Raw genomic sequence first — 24669 nt, 5'->3', positions numbered from 1 at the left:
AATCTCTTCAGCAGGGAAGACTTGGGAAATGCCTCACTTTCATTTTTTCTGCATTCTCGTTTAGTAACATGGATTGACTAAAAATCCTTAGCAATAGCAGTGCCTCTGGATCTCCCTAAAAAGCTTTAGAACACTGCCTCCATGTTTGCTTTCTAACTTTCTTTATAGAGATCCAATATACCGTATTTTTCCATGTATAACACGCCCCCTTGTATAATACGCCCCCTATTTTGGGGGACTCGAAATTAAGAAAATGCACTATCCGTGTATAAGACAACTCCTTATTTTAAACTTCAAAAATTTTAGGGAAAAAATAGTCTTATCTTATACACGGAAAAATACGGTACTTCATTTTAAAAAAAAAATTTTTTAAGAAAGCTCCTGCTGGGGTGGGCTTGGGGTAATTAATGTGAAGATGAACTAGAAATAATTCAAAGTTTTGGTTTTAAAATGAATGATTCAAAATGAACTTAATTCTTCTGGCAATTATGGGGACTGCTTTCAGGTGTAGTTCAGAGATTTTTGAACAACCATGAATGTTGTTCAACGACTGGTCCATTTCAAGAACTGGAAACTGGACTGCGCTCCGCTGTTGGACCCCAAGGTTCCTTTTGGACAATTTTGTTGTAGAAGATTGTAGTTTGCCATAATTGGAAGTAATTTTACAATAGGTCATGATGCACTTATGAAACATATTGGCAGCGTCACTAACAAAAATATTCAAAATTCCCCCTGCATCCTGCTATTTCCATATTGCGGATCTCTGTATTTCTTTAACCTCTTTGCAAATTTTAAGTAAAATATATTCCAACTTTTTTAAAAGAAAGAAAGAAATGCTAACCAGATGGACGGGGTATAAATATATTATTAGTAGTAGTATTAGTATTATTATTACACAATCATATTGATAACATGGCACAATTCATAATCAATACAAGGAATTCAAGTATTTTGTACTTTTCAGCACAGACAGTGAAGATCAAACGTTTGAACCAAATTTTTAACTACCATTTCCCCACAGCTGAGTAACAGCTAACTAGATAGCCATAAAAAATCTGACTGGAGAATATAAGAAAGCCCTGCTGGATCTCAGCAAGGAGCCATCTAGTCCACTGTGGCCCTCCAGATTTCAACCATTGGCTAGGCAGGTTAGTGTTGATGGGCCATCCTCCATGAATTTGTCTATCCCTTTCTGATGAAGCCATCTAAGGCAGAAACTTTCACCACATATTGTAGCAATAAATTCTTTAAATTAATTATGCATTATGCACGTTATGCATCATGTGAAGTGGATGGTTGGTTGCACTTTGTTTTTTGGCAACCATGAATCTACTGTCCATTAGTGTCCATAATAGAAAAAATGATGAGAGGCAGGTACAATCTATTTGCTGTTAGTTCTTTTATTCTGTCCTTAGTTTCTGAGAGGTTAGGAGCAAATTCAGTGTTGCTTCTATAAATGTACTGACCTCCTTTAAATAAAAATGGACCAAAGTGGATACACCTTTGGATTATTTTTGCCACCCCAAACACAGACACACATGCCCAAGAAAGACACATAACATTTTTATATTAAAAGAAAACCCTGCTTACCACCAGAATGGCATTAAAGTGGTCACTCTTCACCTTCTGCACTTGAATGCAAGATGCTGGCACTTGTAATAATCCTGCCCCCTTGGAAAGGTTTGCGGCATCCCCATTGGGCATCAAATTGTTATTGCTAGGCCCAACACCCAGAGATGCCCTATACAAATAGGTGTGCGTAAGCTTCCCCATGCCTGCAACCTCGACCATCTCTGGTGTAAAATGAGAACTTGGGAGCATGCGCACATTGTAGCGATACTTTTCATACTCATCTGTGGGGCAGCAGCAGCAGCAACTGCATGAGGGACTAGTCCTACTGTGAAAAAGTCGAATGGCAAGAAGGAAGATTAGAAAGCCAAGGAAGACAAAGGAAAGGCAAGCTAGACCAATGATCAAGTAAAAGTTCAAGCTGGACAGCTGCTGCCCACGTGCTTCCAAGCTGTCATCAAAGTCCGGGAGCGCTTGTGGGAGAGAGTCAGCCAGCAGGATGCCCAGGGTCACGGAGGAGGAGAGGGGAGGCTCCCCACTGTCCTTTACCAAGACCACAACTTTGTGCTTAATGGGGTCACTAGACCTCATGGAGCGACTAGTCCTGACCTCTCCAGCATTGGGGGAAACTCGAAACAAACTGTTGTCGGAAGACTGCAAGAGGTGATAAGAAAGCCAGGCATTCTGCCCACTGTCTGGGTCGTGGGCCACTACCTTGGCCACCAGGTAGTCAGCATCTGCCAAGCGGGGAACAATTTCTACTGCCACCGAGCCATTCCTCACCCCTGGGTACAAAATGATTGGGGCATTGTCATTCTGGTCAAGGATGGTAATGCTGACTATAAAGGCGGAAGCCAGGGCTGGAGAGCCATTGTCCCTGGCCTCCACTTGAAAATGGAAGCTCTGGAGTTGCTCAAAGTCAAAAATGCCCTTTGCATAGACAATTCCACTGTCTGCATCAATGGCCAAATAGCTGGTCAAGGAGCTGCCTTGGATGTCAATGTCCCTGAGTAGGTAGGAGACTCGACCATTCTCCCCCAGGTCTGGATCAGAGGCAGACACATGAAAAAGGGACACCCCAGGCCTGTTGTTCTCCGTTATGGAAACTTCACGCATCTGGTTGAGGAACTTAGGGGGATTGTCGTTCACATCCGCAATGTGCACCTGCAGAGTCTTCTGAGTGGCGATGGGAGGTGAGCCCAGGTCAGAGGCAGTGACAGTGATGTTGTATTCGCTGACCCGTTCCCGATCTAGAAGGCCGCTGGTGACCACACTGTAGTAACTATCAAAAGAGGACTTGAGTTGGAAGGGGATGTTGGTGGGAATCTGGCAAATGACTTTCCCATTCTCTCCAGGATCTTCATCGGTGATGCTCAGGAGTGCTATCACTGTGCCCAGAGAGGAATCCTCTGGGATGGGGCTGGAAAGAGAAGTGACCGTGATCTCCGGAGCATTGTTGTTCACATCAGTTATTTCCACCAGCAGCTTGGCTACAGTGGACATCCCGAAGACTCCTTTATCTCTTGCTTCAATGAACATCTCCAGGAGGGGCTTCCGGGCGCCTAAACTCCCCCTTACTATTATCTCCCCGGTCTGGGGGTTGATGTGGAACATCTTCTGGAGCTCAGCAGGGGTGCTATTGCTGAAGGCATACCGGACCTCCCCGTTCTGACCTTCATCTAAGTCCGTGGCGTGCACCTGAGTGACCAGAGTGCCGTTGGGGGAGTTTTCAGAGACGCTGGCCCTGTAGACGGAATGCTCGAAGGCGGGGGCGTTGTCATTGGTGTCAAGGACGGTGACCACGACCTGGGCGTCTCCGGACCTCTGGGGCGTCCCTCCATCTTTGGCTGTGACCACAAGCCTGTGCGTGGCTTGCTGCTCGCGGTCCAAGGGCTTCTCCAGCACCAGTTCCGGATACCGGCTGCCATCTCCGCGCGTTTGCATTTCCAGTCGGAAAAGCTCGTTGGGGCTCAGCGTGTAGCTCTGCACGCCGTTGATGCCTTCGTCGGGGTCCTGGGCGTTGGGCAGGGTAAAGCGAGCTCCCGGCGCCAGGAACTCGGCCACGTTCAAATGATACTCGTCTAGCGGGAAGATGGGGGCATTGTCGTTCACGTCCAGTATTTTAAACTGCATTTTATAAAGCTCCAAGGGGTTTTCTAGCACCAGTTCGTAATTCAGAGAGCAGGTAGGTTTCAGCGCGCAGATCTGCTCCCGGTCGATGGGCTCCTTGACAGACAAAGCTCCGGTGCTTGCATCGAGGCTAAAATATTGCTTGCTGGAGCTGGTGATCATGCGGAATTTCCGGGAGGGAAGTGTCGCGGCCACGATGCCCAGATCCTGCGCTAGATTCCCGACAGGCGTGCCGGGCTCCGTTTCTTCGGGGATGGAGTACTCTACTTGTCCATTGACGGTGTAGAAAATAAGGCAGCACACCATTAAATAGACCCGCATTCTTCTGTCCCTGGCTTCCTCCTCAGCTCCCTGCAGACCGAGCCAACAGTACCATAATCCCACGTTCTCAGCAAATTTGCTGCGGCGAGCAGCAGCCGAGCGCACCGGAGCAGCAGCTGCAGCAGCCCAAAACCCGCTCGCTACGACGCGCGGGGAGAGCAAGTGCTCTTCTTCTTCTTCTTCCAGGCGCCGGCCGAAGTCATGGCTCGCCCGCCCGCTTGCCTTGTGCTGAGCCAGCGAGAGCGAGCCCTTTGCGAAGGCAGCCGCTGCCTTTGGCTCGGAATGAGCTCATGGAGGGGGGGCGGCCGTGGGCAAGGGGGAGAAGCGCTCCTATTGCAGACACGGGGGCGCCTCACTGGAGCACAGCGCCGCCTAGGGGCCCGCGCGCGAGCCGCAGGCTCCACAGCCCTTCCCCGACTACTGTATCAGTAGGTCAGCGCGGAAACGCGGAAGCGTCGCAGGGAGCGAAGCAGCGCCCCCGTCGCAGTTGATGCTGCAGGGAAGCAGCCGCTGGAGGGGAGGACCGCGATCCCCGCCCCACGACCTGAGTGAAGGAGGTGGAGAAAAGCTTCAGTTCTTGCCACGCGCGCCGCGGCTCCGCCCGCGATGGAAAACGCCCAGCCCAGCCTCGCTGCCGAGAGAGGCGGCACGTACCTGGAAAGCGGGGCTCGATCGACATGGATCGAAGCTGGGCGCCGCCACTAAGGGAGGGAGGCGGGAGCCGCATCTCTCCAGAAACGTGACCAGAAATATGGGGGGGGGGGGGAACGTGACGAGAAACATGGGTTCGCGTCGTGTGCCATTGCTTCTTCCCCTTCCTCCACGCCCAGTGATACGCGCACACACAAACACACACACACACACACACACACACAAGCGATCTGCGCCCAATGTCCTGACTGACCTCAATAAGGCTGACTTCGGTTGGTGCCAGAATAGCACCCAAGGCCACGCTAGCTCCTCATCTCCTCTTCAGACGTCTCAATAGCACCGAATGTACCTTGGGGTTCCGGGAGCTTTTAAAGAAGGGAGTGTTTGTAAAGTCTGAGCTAGCTCCGAATCGGGGGCGCAGGTGGTGGGACGACGACTGAGAAATCTAGACCCATTTCCCTGGCCCCACGAATATCAATGGAGCTTACTTGTTGAGGGTTTAGAAGAGAATGGCTCTCTAGCCCTTAAGCACCGACAGCTTGAGAGTCTCTTGTCGCTGTGAGACTACAGTGTTTTGTCTGGGGGGGGGGCACCCCTGTACCATAGGCTACTGCAATCCCGTACAAAAGGACACTTGGGAGTAAGCCCCACTGAAGTCTATGGGGCCTACTTCTGAGTGGACGTAAATAGGATTAGCTACACTATCGAATTCCTTTGACGGGATAAATGAATTATATGCGGGGAATAGGTTACTGGAGGCAGGGCAGAAGCAGAGGAAAGGTGGAAGAAGCCTATTGAGTTTCTTGCCACCTGGCAAATCCCGATGCTCCTCCACCCCAGAGTAGGAGTTTTTGTTTGTTTTTGCTTTACTGACATTTGCCTCACCACCTGGCTGACATGCCCTCGTATTCCCGGGTGGATTTTGTGTTGTGCCCCAGGGAAGCCTCGCTTGAGTTCCAGCGGGAAAATCTTCAGGACGACTCTTGGATCAGGATGAGGCAATAGTTGCACCTTGCAAGATGTGCTTGTAAACTTAATGGAGACTTGTGGCACCTTAACGCCTGGCTCTCAAACCTTTTCCTCTAGTCCTCGCTTTCAGGATAAAAATTTGCTTGTGCCACGCCAAATTTGCTAATATTGCAAAGAAATACATTGGGGAGGAAAAACTCTTAGCAATGATTGATTTGTAACACAGAACACAACTACTAAATAATATGATCGTGGGACATCCAGAAAGTATAAAACGATGCAGCTACATAAGAACATGAATCAACCCCAAAAGGGTCTCCTCCAGCACCCGATTGAAAGGCGATTCTGGATCACAACTAGGATTGTCCTCAGTATCACTGGATGCACTTGCTCTCATTTTGAAAAGGTTGTTGTTGTTGTTTAGTCGTTTAGTCGTGTCCGACTCTTCGTGACCCCATGGACCATAGCACGCCAGGCACTCCTGTCTTGCACTGCCTCCCGCAGTTTGGTCAAACTCATGTTCGAAAAGGTATCTATCCATATTCTGCATATAAAGAAAACTTTCTTTGATTGTCCCTGAATCTTCCTGCCACTCTTGCCATCTTCTCCTGCCCCACACCAGTGAGGCACAGCCACACCCTTTGAGAGCCCCTGTCTTAATGGCTTGGTCATCATCTTTGGTGGATGTAGGACACACCTTGTTTTGGTGGGTGTAGGACACACCTTGTTTTAATCTGCTGCTCTGCTTAAAATGGAGCGCCTTTGTGGGCCATTAAACGTCTCATCATTACTCTGTGATTGTTTAAACCTGGTAGTCCTTATTAAAATGTGGCTGCATATTAAAACTGCAGGGAGAAACTCAGGGCTCTGACTGTTGAACCAGGTCGTCTTCTCCGACGCTCCAAGGCTGGTGATGCTCAAGAAGAAAGGGGACAAAGAGGACTTATCGCACTGAGAGCCAGTGTGGTGTAGTGGTTAAAGCGATAGACTAGTAATCTGGGGAACCGGGTTCGTGTCTCCACTCCTCCACATGCAGCTGCTGGGTGACCTTGGGCTAGTCACACTTCTCTGAAGTCTCTCAGCCCCACCCACCTCACAGGGTGTTTGTTGTGGGGGAGGAGGGGAAAGGAGATTGTTAGCTGCTTTAAGACTCCTTCAGGTAGTGATAAAGCGGGATATCAAATCCAAACTCTTCTTCTTCTTCTCAGCTATTGCCAGGCCAGATGGACCCGTTTGCCCAGCGCCCAGACTCCAACTGAAGGTGCTTTTGCGATTGACCATTTGGCTGTGCACCATGCATTCAAAGGATGCACATGGATACAGGATTCTTGGTGCATGGGTAAGCGGGACGCTAGAGGATGTGTGCTTTAAATATACAGCAGGCCTATACGGTGTGCGCAGCCTTTGTCTTCATGGAAGGGTGCAAACAGGATCTCCTTTGGGCAAGATTGAATATGAGCTCTGGGAGGATCAGTGTTTCAGTCCTAACCGTAAATCATCTAAGCCCATAGAACTACAGTATTCTGGAAGAATATTTCAAAGCTGCAGCTTTGAGCATTTGCCTGCCATCTCTTGGGTAGCTTTGAGTGGTGAGACTTCCTTTACACACACACACACACACACACACACACACACACACACACACACACACACATCCTGCATAGTAAGAAGCATTTTCTTCGCCTGGGCTGTTTCACGCACAACAACGGGTCACCGGCAGGCAACACACAGAGCTGGCCACCAGTCCTGGCTGTCCGCCCCGATGAGCATACCTGTGTTGCATAGGCATTTCCAGATCCGTTTGTGACATCCACGCTTTATCTTTAAGCCAAATCCACTTCCTAACTTAGCTCCGAAGAGGCCGGTCAATTGCCGAGAGTGAGTCGGCGACGTCAACGGAGTACAAAAAATGTTCATTGGCTTCCTCCCGGCAGGGCTTCGATACCTCTCCCACAGTGGGCAACATGCTGGGCTGCCGGGGTCCTACAGGTGCCTGGTCTGGGCAGGACTCCAGGTAACCACCGTTGCTAGTCTTCCTTCTTGTAAATTCGCTTGCAATTCCAGTCCCGCATTGGCTGATGTTCCTATGACGTCACGGCAGCTACCCCTATCCTCGGTGCTGAACTGAAAAGAGGGTTGTTGCCTCCCGCGAATTTCCTCCGCTTCACTGACAACTCCTGGGAGCTCCTCGCATTTCAAAAAAGCAAGCTTTTCAATTCCACTTCACGCCTCCGAACAAAACGTCCTTCCTCGGGCAGCCTCCCTGGCGGGCATCTGGCAGAAGGCGAGATGGAGCAGCTTCTCTGTCACCCTGCTGCCCAGAGAGAAGCCCCTTAAATGCGCGGCTGCTTGTTTGGAGGTTCTAGCAGGGGAGCGCAGCTATCGTATACCCTTGACCGAAGAATGGTACACTCCTCCTATATGGGATGCTCGTCCTCTTCCACCGAGCGTGCAGCTTCCGGAGGGACGCACATGGAGTGGTGAGGGGAGAAGGGGACACCTGCCTAGCCAGCCAGATCATCCGAATCAACCCTGGCGATCAATGGGGTGACAGATGTCGCAGCCAGATCGCCCCGGCGTCCGCTGCGCCTCCCAGGAAAACTGCAGGCGGCATCTCTTGAGCGCTCGGCAATGGGCAGAAGAGTGGCTGCCAAGGAGGCAAACGGCGTGTCCGAGATTTGCTGCTGGATTCGGGAGCATGTCAAGCGGCCGCTGCACGTTGATTTACGAGTAAACCACAGGGAACTTGATTTCCTGGATACCCGCGGCGTAAGGACCTCTGGCATAGGGACTCCTGGGCAAGGAAGGACGGCTGCGTCTCTCGTGCTGCCGCCTTGCTCCCCGCCAGCCAAGGAGGGTGCTACCCTTGAACTGCCCCTCTTGTAACCTCCATCTTCCATGTGATAGCCATCCTCTCTCTTTTATGCCTCTCTCCAAATGAAGACCTTTGACACGAATGCAAGCAAGTGAGCCTCCATCCAAAGGAGTCCTGTGTATTGGCAACTTCCCAGCAGCCAGCCAAGTGCTTTTTAGGAAAGGGGAAGAGCTGAACATACCGAAGAAAAGCATTCATTGCAAACCTTCCGTTTTGCTTCACCTTCTTTCAACTGGCAGTATCACCCTTCAGGTGTCACAGGAAGCTGTTGTCTTTATCCTTCTTTTTCTCTTTGGGGGCTCACATTACTGCTCTATAGCAAAGGCTTGCTGCTTTCTAAAATTCATCCTTTTTATTTAATGGCTCTATAAAAGACCCTTACTAAGTTTCTCATGTTATATTGTGTTGACTATTGTAATTGCTTGATCATTGGTCTTCCCAACCCTCTTAAACTGTTTTATGTCCCAAACAATTCTGCTTATTTTTTTTCTTTCTCTGCTATTGTTTCAAATTAAATTTAATCTTTTAACATTTTAGACCAGGCACCCCCAAACTTCGGCCCTCCAGATGTTTTGGACTACAATTCCCATCTTCTCCGACCACTGGTCCTGTTAGCTAGGGATCATGGGAGTTGTAGGCCAAAACATCTGGAGGGCCGCAGTTTGGGGATGCCTGTTTTAGACTGCAACCTTACTACTTATTTGAGACTGAGTCCCACTGACTTTAATAGGGCTTACTGGTACTTTATAAACAGAACTGCACTGTAAGTCTGTTCTCCATTGCTATCCATTCATCAAACACCAAACTGATTAAAACCTCAGCTCCCTTGTGCTATTTACTTATGCTTTATCATTCATAGTCCCTTCATCTCAATTTTATGGAAACATTTGAAATGCATCTTTTCTTTCTTGCATTTCACATTTGATATTCTATTTGAGAAGACTCTATTGAAATAAATGGGACTTGGACAAGATTTAGATGTCTAAAGGCTAGAGTGAGATGTGCACAAGCCCTATTCAGCTGGGTGGAACTTGAACAAAGTGTGGGAGATTAGCAGCCAAATCTAGCAATGAATATTCTTGCTAGTTAGCATGAGAAGGGGTTAAAGACCACATAGCTGTACTGCCAATAGGCAGACAAAAGATAATAGAGATGTAATTTGTTGAGAGGACTCTATGTGGTGTTATTTCTTCTCCTCTCCTGAGAGGGGGAAAAAATCATATGGAATATTCCTTTCTCTCTTCCTGTTTCTCTTTGATAAGCAATAGGAGCAGATATATATCCAACTGTTCCAGCTCAGGCACATACCTGAGGCTGTTTATACTGGAAATATTAAGTATTTTGCCTGCATTTATTTTCCTGCTGTTGCTGCTGAGAATGAATGCAGCATTATGACTTTTTCTGTTAAGGATGGAACTTTAAACTTTGCTCAGCCCTACATTTTAAATGAAGTGGTAAGCTGATCTCTTTGTATGTTCAATGCACACATGGGCACCTGGAGGGATAAATTGCAATTAATGTATCCTCTCCTACCTATTAAAACCCATCTCACATGAAGATCTTGAACCAGACAGCAAATTGTGCATGACATACATACAGGTAGAATAATCTGTACTTCCATGTTCCATCACCACTCTCTCTATCTAGAAGAGAAAGGGAGATTCTGAAGGATGACAATGAGCTGCAGAATCTGAAGTTTTCAGGGAGTGAAAGGTGCGTGTGCCCAGAGTGCTTGTGTCTGATGACAGGGACAAGTGCCGCTTCTGTCCATCTGCTAGCATGCAGGCTGCAAAGGTGGGAGGGAAAAGGCTCTTTGTGGGACTGCAGGTTCTACAAGAGAGGAAGTCTAACTTTAGGGATGGCAGGAGGTTTAATGACATGCTGGTAGCCAGAGGTTTTATGGTGAAGGCTGTAATGGTACAAGGGGCAGTTTGCTTCTCTATCTATTTCTAGAAACCACAGGAGTGAAGAGCACTTGTACTTGGGTGCTTGGGTCTTGCTTTGGGGTTTGGCACAATCAATTGGTTGGTCACAGTGAGAACAGGATGCTTGACTAGATGAGCCATTGGCTTAATACACCAGCCTCTTCTTATGTACTTTTTGCAGAACAGCCAGGTCCTGTACCTAGAGACTGCCTACCTTAGGCAGTCAAATGCTGATTTGGGAGCTCCCCACAAGGACCAGATATTTCCTCAATGATGATCCTTCAGCAGACGTTTGAGATTATTGGTCACTAAATGGCACTTGTAGTTCTGTACAACTGTACGGGGTGGGGAGGCCAAGCGGTCCAGTAGCACCCTTCATTTTGCTCAACTTGAAAAAATTCCTTGGCTATGCTATTTTTTATATGGATTCTAATTAATACTGTTTTGATTTATTATTTTTAACACTGTTATATTGTTCTAACTTGTCAATATTGCTTGCCACTATTTATATTTTTTAGAAGATGGCAGGCAGAATTTTAAAAGAAATTAAAGTATTACAATGTTTAAAATTGAGTAATTTTTTTGATGAGATCTATGGGTTGTTCTACCAATAGCAAAGGAAGTCAAATTCTGAACAATCTCGGCATTCGTTTGTTGTTTTTCTATACTCTCATGTAATTGATCTGCTTTGACGTGATAGGCAACATTAAATGATTTGTTCTCCCATTCTACTATTGTAGGGGCGAGACAATGTTCTCTAACATGTAGTACCCTGGCCAGCAGAACAGTCCTGTGCATGTTTATTCAGAAGTTCTAAAATGTTCATTTGGACTTTCTCCATGTATATAGTACTGCAGCCTTAGACTGATGTATATGTATTAGAAACTGTGACATGAACGCACTTGTCAGATTTGGGTTAGCTCTGGAACACTTTCAATGATATTGGGGACAAAAATACGTAACAATCAAATAGGATTTATATAAGGTGACACACAGAGGGGGGGGAGGGAGAGAGAGAGAGAGACCTCTGAACACTCTAAAAAGATTTTATAAACTCCAAAGGAGGTGAAGATATCTCTATGGGGTCAGCAAAAACAGAGGGCCCAATGTTAACTTTATTTCTGTTTATTGATTCACTTGCTGCCTTGATCATTTGAAAGCTCTTGGTCACTGCGCAAACTAGCAAAGATGGGGAGGAGAATTCCCCTCCTCCCTTTGCCACTTCCAACAGAAAAGGTTGTTATCTCATTTGATTTTTAAAAGGTGTAATATACCAACTTGTCATTAGCTCAAAGCAGTTCCGTCTTAAATTAGCACATCATGACAAATTATTCACAGATTTCAATGTTGTAATTCCTATTTCTCTCATCACCTCCACCAAGTGAGAAAGAAGCCCACCCTGAAGCAGAAAAAGTCTTTCAGGACCCCATAGTGGAAGCAACAACTAGTGTGAATTTCTAGTGCAACCATTTCAGTATAGAGACATCTGGGCCTTACATCTACCCTTCCAAGCTGTGAGCATGCTAAGAAGCTTACCCAGATATGAGACAGATACCAAAGAGAACTCAGTTCCAAGACTGTCTAGTTCTACTCTTCAGTCATCTCTCAAACTGCTTTGGCTGGCCAATATTCATATGCTCTATTGACAATGTCAAACTATCATATAAAATACACTTCGGAAGCATACACAGCAGCATAAATATCATATTTATAAGGCAAGCACAGCACGTAGACTAGGTCTCAGTCTATATTGCCTCCTGCTTCTGGGCCTCCAAGCTGCTCCCACCCTGACCACCACCACCCCAAATTAAGTGCAATGTTATTTTTTTTCCTGCCACAGATAGATGGGCTGGAAAGCTGTTACTTGAAGTTGGACTGGTCCATAGAACTGATGTAGTGGTAGACTAGCAGTGAAATAAGGAAAAATTAAGTAAATTCTCTTGAGACATACAGTGAATGATTTGTAAACTGAAGACTAACTCGGAGACAACTATTACAATATGCACTTGAGCTGAGAGATAGTGAAGTTAGTCTGATGGAAAGTAAACTGAAACATGGAAAGAGCTTAAGCACAGCAGCAATTTTTAGAAATTATATCTCTCCTCCTGTTGGATTCAGTCTCCAGGTGTAACAGATTACTTTAAAAATGCTATTAGATCATTAAACACCCCATAGTCCTGGGTAAAACAAAAACCAAGCCTCTAGTTCAGGCATGTCCAACTCCCAAGAGACTGTGATCGACTCCCAGTATAAAAAACTGGCAATGATCTACCCATTGTCATTGGAGGGAGGAGGAGCGTGTGTGGGGTGGGTAGGTGGATTGCCCAGAGTTGTTGAGCTTTTTTTAGGAGGGAAGTGCCCAGAGTTATTGAGCTTGTTTTGGGGAGGATTGCACACAGAGTTTTTTAGTTACAGGTAGGTAGCCGTGCTGGTCTGACATAGTAAAAAAAAAAAATCATTCCCGTAGCATCTTAGAGACTAACTAAGTTTGTTATTGGTGTGAGCTTTCAAAGTTCTGAAGAAGTGTGCATGCACACGAAAGCTCATACCAATGACAAACTTAGTTGGTCGTTTTTTAGCTTTCACCCCGTAACTTTTTGTACACAATAAGGATCCTGTGATCCACCAGGATCAGCCGGGGATCTACCGGTAGTTTAAAAGAGCAAGAAGAGAAAGACAGCCAGGAGTTTAAAAAGTAATGTGTGTTTTCTGGCAGCAGATGCCCCAATACTATCCTACTTCCTGGACGCTGTGACAAAACACCTTGGTAGTGTGTGACCAGTGGCACTCAAATGTCTGAGAAATGCAGAACATAAAATTCCAATGCAAAGCAAGGAAAGTTTTTTAACAAGCTACCCTAAAGAGACATACAAGTTAAGGGGCAGGGAAAATGGGAATATATATATATATATATATATATATATATATATATATATATATATATATATATATATATGCAGCTAGGCTTAGAGTGGCAGGTGAAGACAAAGCTTGCCAATGCCAAACATTTGTTAAAAGCACAGGTACAGCAGATCCTGGAAAGCAGCAGCTGTTTTTTGGCCTGCAGTTCAAGACACAGCATGGATACATTTCTAGGGAGATCAATCAAAGACAGAGGCTAGTCAAGAAAGAAAAGAACACCATCGGCTAACATGAGGAAGGATTTGTTGACATTCTTCTGCCTCAAAAGATAATGGAATGTGGCTCCAGTCAAACCATGTGTGTTAACAGCATAAAGTTACCTCCCTGGGACGCAAACCTGGGCAATGTGTATGAAGGTCCTGGGCTACCCAGATGACTTGACACACACCCCTTGGCCTCGTTGATAGGGTCCAAAGGAAAGCAGAGCAATACATTTAGCACCACCTTGGCTGCAAGGAGGCGTACAAGGTGCCATCCAACCATCTTAGGGACTCCGCAATGGGTTTATGTAGGGTTTATTCCTTAGCCTTTTCTTCTCCCAAAGATATCATGCAAAGCACCATAGATTTAGGACCAGAGTTTTCCTTCTCCTAGATTAGGTACCTTCCCAGGTTGGCAAGCCCCATCTGCCCCTCACTTCCTTCTACAGCACTTGCAGAAACCGCCTTATTGACCACTGGACCCACTTGGTCTTGTCTGCTCAATCTGCCAGAGCCTGTCCTTCACATGCAGGTGATGTCCCTAACTCACTGAGAGTTTGAGACCCATTGGCTACCCTCACCTGGTTTAGATTGCTAGTTGAAACCGCTTCCTGGGGTGTGCCCACTGTTGCATGCTGACAGTTTCTAGGAGCCATAGGTGAGAGCTGAGTGCAGAGTGGGGACCAAACATGGACAAACTACCCTAGAAGGAACACGATTCATACAAATCAACTGCAATTCCTTCATAGGAAGACACACACATACCTCAACAGCAAAATGAAGCATTGGCAGCAAAATAACATCATCTTAGCCCATCAAATTCTGAAGGAAAGGGTAAGTTTTTACTTGAAAAGATGTTAACAAAGGACCAGGTGGGCCTCAACAAAGGCAGCATCCCACCTCAGAAGATCTAAGAGTGTAGGTGGCTTCCAGAAGCTACTAAGACTCTGAGTCCTAAAGAGCTTTATAGGTCAAACCAACATTTTTAAACTTTATAGGTCAAAACCAGCATTTTTAATTGAGCTCTGAATCTGGAACAAATCTAGTTGTAACAGAATTGGTGTTATAGTATCTATTCGCCTTGAAGCTGTCAACAGTCGGGCAGCCACCTTCTTTCCTAATAGAAGCTTCCAAATCATTTTCAAAGGCAGCTCCATGTAGAGCACATTGCAATAGTTCAATCTTGTAGTTACCAGAGAACAGATTACTGCAGCCATATTACCCCTGCTCAGATAGGGTTGTATTTGAGCCTCTGGCCTAAATTGGTGAAAGGCACTCCGTGCCACTAAGGCTAGCTGTGTGTCAAGTGATAAACATAGCTCTAGGAGAACCCCAAACTACAAACCCTCTGCTTCAAAGTGAGTGTGAACTCATCTATTGTAGGCAATGTACCACTCAGTCAGAGAAGCACACTGCCCCCAATAACATCTCAGTCTTATCTGGACTAAGCTTCAGTTTATTTGTCCTCATCCAGTCCACTGCCACGCACAAGAACTGATTCGACACATCCACTTCCTCATTTGCAGAAGATGAAAAGGAGAACTAGAGCTGCGTCATCAGTGCACTCCAAAGCTCCATATGGCCTCACTCAGAAGTTTCATGTAGATCTTAACATTGGGGGACAGACCCAACTCGTGTATGACCCTATGAACCCATGAAACCAAGCAATGCCCCACAAGAACCACCTTCTGGAGTCTGCCATTCAAGTAGAAGCAGAATAATTGGAATGCAACGCCCAAATATCCAGCTCAGGCAGTCGTCTCAGAATGATACCATGGCCAACAATATTGAAAACCTCTTAAAGATCAAGGAATATCCACACTTGCCCTTGTCTCTTTTATGACACACATCATTGTACAAGGCAACCAAGTTTCCCTATGAAACCCAGGTCTGAATCCCAACTGAAATGGATCTGGAAAATATGGCTCCTCCAACAGTACCTGGATCTGGTTGGCAACCACCCTCTCAAGAACATCTCTCAAGAGACTGACTCCATCTTGAGTGGGGTATCTCACACAACTGTTTTCCACAGATTTTACAGAGGGCTTGTTGTGCCTTGCAAGGCTGGTATGATGCCCATTCAATAAATGTGTTTTAAAATTTACTTCTGGCCTGTGAACTACTGGGACCAGAGGGCTAGAGGAGGAAGCCCAGCTCATAGAGCTTTCATCTTAGCATCAGTGTTTTGTGGTTGGAGCAGCTCTTAGGATTATCGTTGTACACTCTCAAACAGCAGCTTGTGTCCATACTACACGTTACCACAGCTGTGGGTAATGTAATTATAGCTATTTCTTTGCTACAAAGAACCACTGGGAGCAATGGAGGCACCTCACTTAGCACAACTGGGGCACTGCCTACCCTAAATCTCCAAACCCACCAAAACTATAGCCCAGTTCCTCCTTTGTTCCTTACATTCCTATTAAATACACTTAGAGACCCTCTGGAATTGTTTTTGCCCATCTGCTGTGCAGGCTAATCATCTCTGGGCCAGGCACAACAATCCCAATGGGACTTTAAAAGGTTTGTAAATACTATAATAAATTCCACTAGAAGTGCTTTCTGGAAGGTAGCAGATCCTTCTGAACCTCCTTCCTTTTACCACTTTCCCCAGTGGATTAAACTACCAACCAATCAGGATTCTCTCAGAAATGCACTGAAACCTCCACAGGGTTTGGGTAGGATTTTAAATGACCTTCCCAACCCCATCAGTTGCTTGCATGCATTTCAATCTGAGCCAATCAGATGCATGAATTTGTGGTCCGCCTGCTACTCTCCTCCTCCTTTGTGTTGCTATTGTTTCACATTTGCAAGGCAGGAAACTAAAGCAGGGAACACAATCTTGCCCCCCCCCCCCTTCTGTGGAAAGCAGCAATATATCTCTTTTGAGTTCATGGGTCCGGATTTATTACTGGTATATAAATGTTAAAGGAGAGGAGTGGCAGTAAACTATTTCAAAATCCTATTTGCTGTCATGGGAAGGGAAGAGAAGGAAATATCAGACCACTCATAGGGAGGAGGGAGTAACCTGGCCTTTTTGTGTACTGCAAAAGTAGGAAGGGTGAGGACATTTCTACATTCCCAGAAGTGGAGAAGAAGAGCTACCTTTTGTTGGGAAGCCAGTCTCTCCAGCTTTCTTAGGACCTCTAAATATCACTAGCATTTTCAACCTTTAGGTTGGATACTCTATACATCATGCTGCTAACTTTGTACCGTAAATAAAATTGTCAATATAATACCTATTGTTTTCCTTGGGCCGTTTGAATATGCTTATTAGCATTCTTTCTCTCTGACTCATGCAGCCTTCAGAATTAAAGGATCTGGAGATTTTATATGCAACATAATTGATTCCAATTGAGGATAACAGCAATAAATTATTATAATTACAATAAAAACTTAGCAGAGATGTCAGGTTTTTTCCTGGGCCCAGGAACAGGCCTTCTGTGATAGGTGAGCTGTGAAAGCAAGAGGCCCCTTGTGAAAACAGACGATTGCAGTGCCTTAGAGGCTAACAAATTCATTATGACAATCTGATTCTGTGGCTGTCAATATTGCCTCGTTATCCAACCCCGTTAAAAATCAGTATGCTGTGATCTACATATTGCACTCTGGTGTTCTAGCCACATATCGAAGTCCTTACAAAGCTATCTGGCTGGTACAGCTAAGGCAAACTAGTTTCATGAGGTCTACAGTACATTTGGTAAATTATGTGCCCAATAATCACTTTTGCTAGCCAGTTCCAAGAATTAAGTGCCCAGGAGCAGGGCTAGCCCAAAGCATTCAGCTATCCAAGGTGAATTAAAACTTTCCCTGTTCTGTCATATTGTATGCTAACCATACAATAGTACAGGCATCCCCAAACTTCGGCCCTCCAGATGTTTTGGACTACAATTCCCATCTTCCCTGACCATTGGTCCTCCTAGCTAGGGATCATGGGAGTTGTAGGCCAAAACATCTGGAGGGCCGCAGTTTGGGGGTGCCTGCAATAGTACAAAAGGCTGCAAATGAGTACTTACTTGTTTGAGAGCAAGCTCCATTGAACCTGGAGGAATTTATTCTAAGCAAGCATGTACAGGATCAAGGTACACAGCATCAATAGTTGACTGGGATGTAATGGAAACAGAAGAGAAACTAAAATTGAAAGAATTTGAAGAGATCCGAGAACATGTTAATGATTGGTTACAATATTTTCAAGTAAATGAGGGTTTTAAAGAAGACAAAAAGAAAGGATTTAGTTATCCTTTATCTAGATTTCAAAGAGAAATTGTAGAGAATAATACTAAGTTACTGAAGAAGTTGTACAATTTATTGTTAGAATGGGAAACCAAAGAGGAAGAAGTCAAATGTGTAATGATTAAATGGGCACAAGATCTAGGATACAACTTACAAATGAAAGACTGAGGGGAAATTATGGAAAGTTGATTTAAAATTTACCGCATGCACAACTCTGAAAGAAAACTACATGAAAATGATGTATTGATTGTATTTAACTCCTGATAAACTTGCAAAAATGTATAGAACAAGCTCTAATAAGTGCTGAAAGTGTAAAGAGAAAGAAGGTACATTTTACCATATGTGGAGGCTTTTAATGTTTAATAGATTATTTTATTTCATTTTTCTGTTGTAAGCCGCTCAGAGTGGCTGGGGAAAGCCAGCCAGATGGGAGGGGTATAAATAATAAATTATTATTATATGTTATTGTTATTATTATAAAAAGTTATTGGGAAACTTGCAGATGTTCAAAATAACTTGTGTTAAAAAACCAGAAGCATTTTTGTTAGGAATAATAGGATATCAATTACCAAAAGAATGAAAAAATTATTTATGTATGTTACAACAGCGGCTCGGATTCTCCTCGGAAGGACAAGGAGTCTCCAATGAAAAAAGAATGGCAAGTCAAGCTTATGGATTATGCAGAAATGGCAAAACTTACAGGAAGAATCAGAGACAATGATAATGAAGACTTTAAAAAAGACTGGGAACCTTTCATGTTGTATTTATAGAAATATTGTGAAGAAATGGACTCACTAGCAGGGTTTGATTAAACACTTACAAGTAAGAAAATAAGATCAAAGGTTAAGAAAGGATAAGATGGAATGAAATTGATTGTAAGATGTAATCATGAAAGAAAATTTGGTACAAAAACGATAAGAAGTTAAGAGCATTAAAGTATAATAATACTGTATAAAAATAAGATAACAATTAAGCAGAAGTAGTAAATATTTAAAGAACCAGAAGGGGAAGTTGGAGGAAGTCATGGGGAGGAGGGAATTTCTTTTCTTTTTTTATGACAAATGTTGTGTTGTGTTGATTGATTGCATATAAAATTGTTAAATTCAATAAAATTGCTTTTAAAAAATAGTTGGCTGGGATGTTATTTTAATGGCTATCTGTCACTACTTCCTCCTGTTGCACCAGAGGAATCCTTATAAAGGGGCTTACATGTTAATCTGTAGCAGCAAAACAAATACATATTCTTATGACACCTTAAATATTAACATATTTATTATGGGGAAAGCTTTTGATGAAGCACCTGATGAAATGGACTATTAAGGTTTACGGTACAATAAATGTGTTAGTTTTTAAGATGCTGCAATAATTTTAAAGTATAAATCAGTATGGAGGTGTAGGTCCTAAGTGGTTTTGGCAGTCCTGCCTATAAAGGTAAAGGTTAAAAATTGCCATTCGTGTCAGCGGACCATCTTTGAGCTTGTTCTAAAGGTAGGCCGAGGACACTGCATGAGATTCCAGGGCTGGTTAATAAGCACTTAAGCTTTGCATTGACTAAAATGATGGTTGATGCAATCATGTACATAATTACATAATAAAACAGATAGTAATTTCAATGCACATAATCGCCTGCACACATTATTTGCATAGTGGAAAACAACAGCAAAACACAGTAAGACCTGCAGCAAGAGCAAACTAAGCATTTAGAAAAGTCTTTACAAATTGCAGACATCCAGTTTGAAAGAATAGTAGATTACGAATGCCACTCCAATGTCATGACAAATTGGAACCTCAAAACTTTGTTTTGGGGGGTGGGGAGATGGATTCCGAGGCAGACAATTTTGCATGATCAGATAAACCTATAGGGGTGGAGGGAATTCAGAGTGATGTAGTTTGGAATGCATCCTATTACGCAGAAGATCAGATAAGCCATATACAGATCCAATGTGTAGACATTACAGTGGAACTATTCATCCTTTTGAGCTACTCAATGGCAATTAGAACTCAATTCATGTTTGTTTGTTTTTTACTGCATTTAAAGGTAGAGGTAAAGGGACCCCTGACCATTATGTCCAGTTGCAGACGACTCTGGGTTTGCGGCGCTCATCTCGCTTTACTGGCTCCGGGTCATGTGGCCAGCATGACTAAGCCGCTTCTGGCCAACCAGAGCAGCGCACGGAAATGCCATTTACCTTCCCACTTGGAGCGGTACCTATTTATTTACTTGCACTTTGATGTGCTTTCGAACTGCTAGGTGGGCAGGAGCTGGGACCGAGCAACGGCAGCTCACACCACCGCAGGGATTCGAGCCACCGACCTTCCGATCAGCAAGCCCTAAGCTCTGTGGTTTAACCCACAGCGCCACCTGCGTCCCATTTACTACATTTACTTTACTGCAATTATCTCTGCAGTTCCTCAAACAATCATTAAATCAATGCTCTGCTAATCAAGGGATGAAGTTTGATGTGAGATATGTAACAATACATTTGACAGCACAAATGCCATTAAATTCATACCATAAACGTCTTATGTGATGTTACCTTGCATCCTGAATTCCCTTTCCTTAATTGCAGGTGGTTGTTTATATATATAATTAATATATATTATAAATATATAAAGGTAAAAGGTAAAGGGACCCCTGACCATTAGGTCCAGTCGTGACCGACTCTGGGGTTGCACGCTCATCTCGCATTATTGGCCGAGGGAGCTGGCGTATAGCTTCTAGGTCATGTGGCCAGCATGACAAAGCCGCTTCTGGCAAACCAGAGCAGCACATGGAAACGCCGTTTACCTTCCCGCTGTAGCAGTTCCTATTTATCTACTTGCATTTTGATGTGCTTTCGAACTGCTAGGTTGGCAGGAGCTGGGACCAAGCAACAGGAGCTCACCCCGTCACAGGGATTTGAACCGCTGACCTTCTGATCAGCAAGCCCTAGGCTCAGTGGTTTAACCCACAGCGCCACATATATATATATATATATATATATATATATATATATATATATATATATATATGATATAATAAATATATATATATTATATATATATTATATGTATATATATATTAAAAACACACCATCCTTCTCATTTTTTGTCTGTGCATGCACAAACATAGACATGCTACAGAGAAATATAAAAATAAGCAAATAAAGCCAAGAGCAGATAGAAACTGGACTAAATTATAAACAGCATTAGCAGAAAAACAAATTGCCTGAGCAGTCAAACAAGGTCTCTGCTTGCTGACAGGTCGACAGAGAGGTAGCTAAACAGGCCTCCCTGGGAAGGGAGTTCTGAAGACTAGGCAGAGGCATGGAGGTGCCCTTTCTCATTTCCAATGCCAAACATACCTCAGATGTTGGTAGAATGTAGAGAAGGGCCTCTTCTCAAAATCTTTAAACCTGGAAAGCTTCATATAGGAGAAGGCGGTCCTTCAGACAACCTGGCTCCATGCCAGTCAAGGCTTTAAAGGGCACAACTAGCCTTTTGGGTTGGCTTTATATATGGGTTGGCTTTATATGTGAACCAACCCTGTGAATGGCACTTAAAACACCCTCCTTTCTGGAGCCAACTTTTAGGAATTGAGCGCAATAGTCGAATGATGCATATTTTGCTTACAAAAAATAGCAAAAAACAAAGACAGAACTGGAAAAACACCATCAACATATGACTGTCCAAACACATTCTATAGTACTAGTGGTTTTCAGCCCGTTCAATAACGGGCGCTAGAATCCTGGGGTTCGGAGAAGCGCTTGCGCAGCGCTTCTCCGAACCCTGGGACCTGTCCTTGCTGTCGGTGGCAGGGGGACAGGAACGGAGGAGGACAAAGTGCTGCGTTCTCCTCCTCCGTTTCTGTCCCGCAGCCGCCGACAGGAAGCAGACATCCCAGGGTTCGGAGAAGCGCTTGCGCAGCGCTTCTCCGAACCCTGGGACCTGTCCTTGCTGTCGGCGGCAGGGGGACAGGAACGGAGGAGGAGAAAGCGCTGCGTTCTCCTCCTCCGTTCCTCTCCCGCAGCCGCCGACAGGAAGCAGACATCCCAGGGTTAGGAGAAGCGCTTGCGCAGCCCTTCTCCGAACCCTGGGACCTGTCCTTGCTGTCGGCGGCAGGGGGACAGGAACGGAGGAGGAGAAAGCGCTGCGTTCTCCTCCTCCATTCCTCTCCTGCAGCCGCCGACAGGAAGAAGACATCCCAGGGTTCGGAGAAGCGCTTGCGCAGCGCTTCTCCGAACCCTGGGACCTGTCCTTGCTGTCGGCGGCAGGGGGACAGGAACGGAGGAGGAGAAAGCGCCGCGTTCTCCTCCTCCGTTCCTCTCCCCCAGCCGCCGACAGGAAGGACGCGCGCACTCTCCCCCCTGCCTCCTCCAACCGCCGCTCCTGACGGCCAGGGAGGGTTGTGAGGAGGCTTTCGCCGGCCTCCACCCTCGCTTCCCTGACGTGCCCTGCAGTGAGGCGGTGTCCGGCGGGAGCGGCGGTTGGAGGAGGCGCAGGGGGGGAGAGTGCGCGCGCGCAGTCTCTGCTGTCCAATCCCTGTATCCCTGGGGCACATGCGCAGTGACCCAGGGACACACGGGACAGCTTGGACGCAGGGACAACTTGCAAATTATTATATAGGATGGGTATAAGCAAATGATCTGATGTTGACCATAATAAACTAGATCAGCTGTTGAGAAGGCTAATGGCCACTCAGTACCACCCCATCCACCTTCTTTGGCTACGATTTCTTATCCGATGCAATACACAAATATTTTAAAGTATATTATCAGAGGAAATGAAAGAAAGGTGGTAATGTCAGAAATCATAGATTTTGTAAACATAGATAAGATACAATGCTCTGGCAAATTTGGATGATTTGTGAAGGCAAAATCAAGTTGCAAAAATTGTACACAGGAACCTAGCAGAAAGTATGAACAATTTGTTACTGAGCCTATTATAAATATGCTCTTGACCCAGTCCAGTTCAGCTATTGAAATCTAGTGATGATCAAAGGGAAAAACCTTAGCAGTCAAGAGGTAACACATTTTGTCAAATAATTTCTCTCAACAAGCCCACCAAGGATGCCAACCTATTTATCATTAAGAGCTACAAACAACACCCAGTATAAGATGTCTGCCTTCACAGATGCATAGCATATCTTCTTCCATAGGTTCACTAGCACATGTCTACAGGAATTTTTGTGCATCTCCCTTCAGAGAAACTGGATCGCCTTTAAGGAGCTGGCATATATCATACAGATAATTTTCCAGAAAGTCCTTGTATTTCAAAATTAGAACCACAAACTGTGTACTAATGGTTCGTTCAATATCTAACTAGATATCAGCTGCTTTCAACCGATTCCCTGTTTCCTGGCTGTATCATTATGATCAATAACTGACAGTTCATATTGGCTCAACCCAGAGTTTGGCATCCTTATTTCACCCAGGGCTGGCCCAAAACATTTGCCTGCCAGAGGTGGACCAGCAAATGGCACCTCACATCCTAATAAAGAGAGCTAGCACCCAAGGCCAACCTTATTTTATTTTAAATTAAAAAATTCCTTCCAGTAGCACCTTAGAGACCAACTAAGTTTGTCATTGGTATGAGCTTTTGTGTGCATGCACACTTCTTCAGATACAAGTTATTTTAGCAACTGAAGCAAAAAATTCTACAAGCACATTATAGTCAACCTTCCAACATCTTTTGAGAGGCCCTACAGAAGACCCCCCCTCCTTCAGTCCCCAAAGTATACGTGCAAATCAACAGTGGTGGTTTTTAAATTTATTTTTAATATTCAGTTAGCAAATCATAAATCAAACAGCTCCCTCCATCTGTGTGTCTTTGCTTTGGGGCATATTCCCCTTTTACCTTTTTTTTTTTTGAAAAAACCTTTATTTACTTATAAAATTTCAGAAAACAAAATACATAAGAAAATACATAGAAAGCACATATTATTCCATTACAAAACAAAACAAAATATATATAACAAATAAGCAATATTTTCAAATTGTACCGTTATAAAATCGGCCTCCGAGTCTCGGTAATTTGAGATTTAATCTTTACAATTTTTACAATCTTGGACCGAGAGGCTCGAGATATAAAAGCCAGATAGGAAGGAAGCAGGGGCGGAAAGAAGACAAAGAAAAGGAGAGATCCCAGGTAAGTCAGTGGCAAGAGGAGGGAACAGGGGGGGGGCAAGACAAAGGGGGGTGGGATAAAATAAAAAGAGGGAGAACAAGGGAAGGGGAGGAAAAGGAAGAGGAGAGAAAATGGGAAAAGTAAGAGTAGGGAAAGTAAAGGTAAGTAAGATGTGAAGTAGAATAAAGATATGAAGTAGAATAAAGATATGACTTCCAAACACTTATCCCCTTTTACCTTTTATCAAGTACCCCCCCCCCCCGCTTTTTGTTGTACTTTAACAGCTGCTGGTATTTATTCAAAGAGGCTCCCAAATGCCTAAGACGTTGTTGCATCCCAATTTGTGTTATGGAAATAAAGCTCAATTAATTTATTTTAATGCTATAGCCTACCCTTCCATCACAATGGATTGCAGGGTGGGATACAATAAAACTATATTTAAAATAGCAAATCAGTTGTAATCATTAGAGAGCAGTTAAAATCAATAAATACTATCAATGGTAAAAAATAACATAATGGAATCTCCTGCACTCTCAATTGAACAACTTAATGAATCTCAAACGCTTGTGTGAAGAACCATGCTTGAAGTTGGCATCAAAGCGAAAACTGAGTCAGAAGCTGCCATTCCTTAGAGTGGATGTGATGCTACCATTGAATAGGCTCTCTCTGGTATTGCCACATGGTATTCAAATCCTGGCAACAGGACACTGAGAAGGGCCTCTCCAGAAGAACTTAGTATTCAAGCAGGGCAATATAGGGAGAGACATTCCTT

General features: G+C 44.7%; 1 protein-coding gene across 8 annotated transcripts in view; it reads right to left on the bottom strand.

Annotated features, from left to right (window-relative positions):
• LOC118079391 (protocadherin alpha-5) overlaps positions 1-24669 on the bottom strand; it is a 182316-nt gene that overhangs the window by 71633 nt on the left and 86014 nt on the right. The window contains exon 1 of one of the 8 annotated variants that reach the window (XM_060278123.2): positions 1591-4387. The exons of 6 other annotated variants lie outside the window; for them this stretch is intronic. In XM_060278123.2, the coding sequence (XP_060134106.1) occupies positions 1591-4020 (2430 nt within the window). In that variant the 5' untranslated portion in view covers positions 4021-4387. Of the gene's footprint in view, positions 1-1590; positions 4388-24669 lie in introns of those variants that run through there. One more of the 8 variants, XM_060278124.2, reaches the window with a different exon arrangement.

Source organism: Zootoca vivipara, chromosome 8, assembly GCF_965207765.1.
Source record: "Zootoca vivipara chromosome 8, rZooViv2.hap1.1, whole genome shotgun sequence".
Classification (NCBI taxonomy): Eukaryota; Metazoa; Chordata; class Lepidosauria; order Squamata; family Lacertidae; genus Zootoca; species Zootoca vivipara.
Note: the sequence above shows the minus strand (reverse complement) of the source record. Positions and strands in the feature narration are given on the sequence as shown.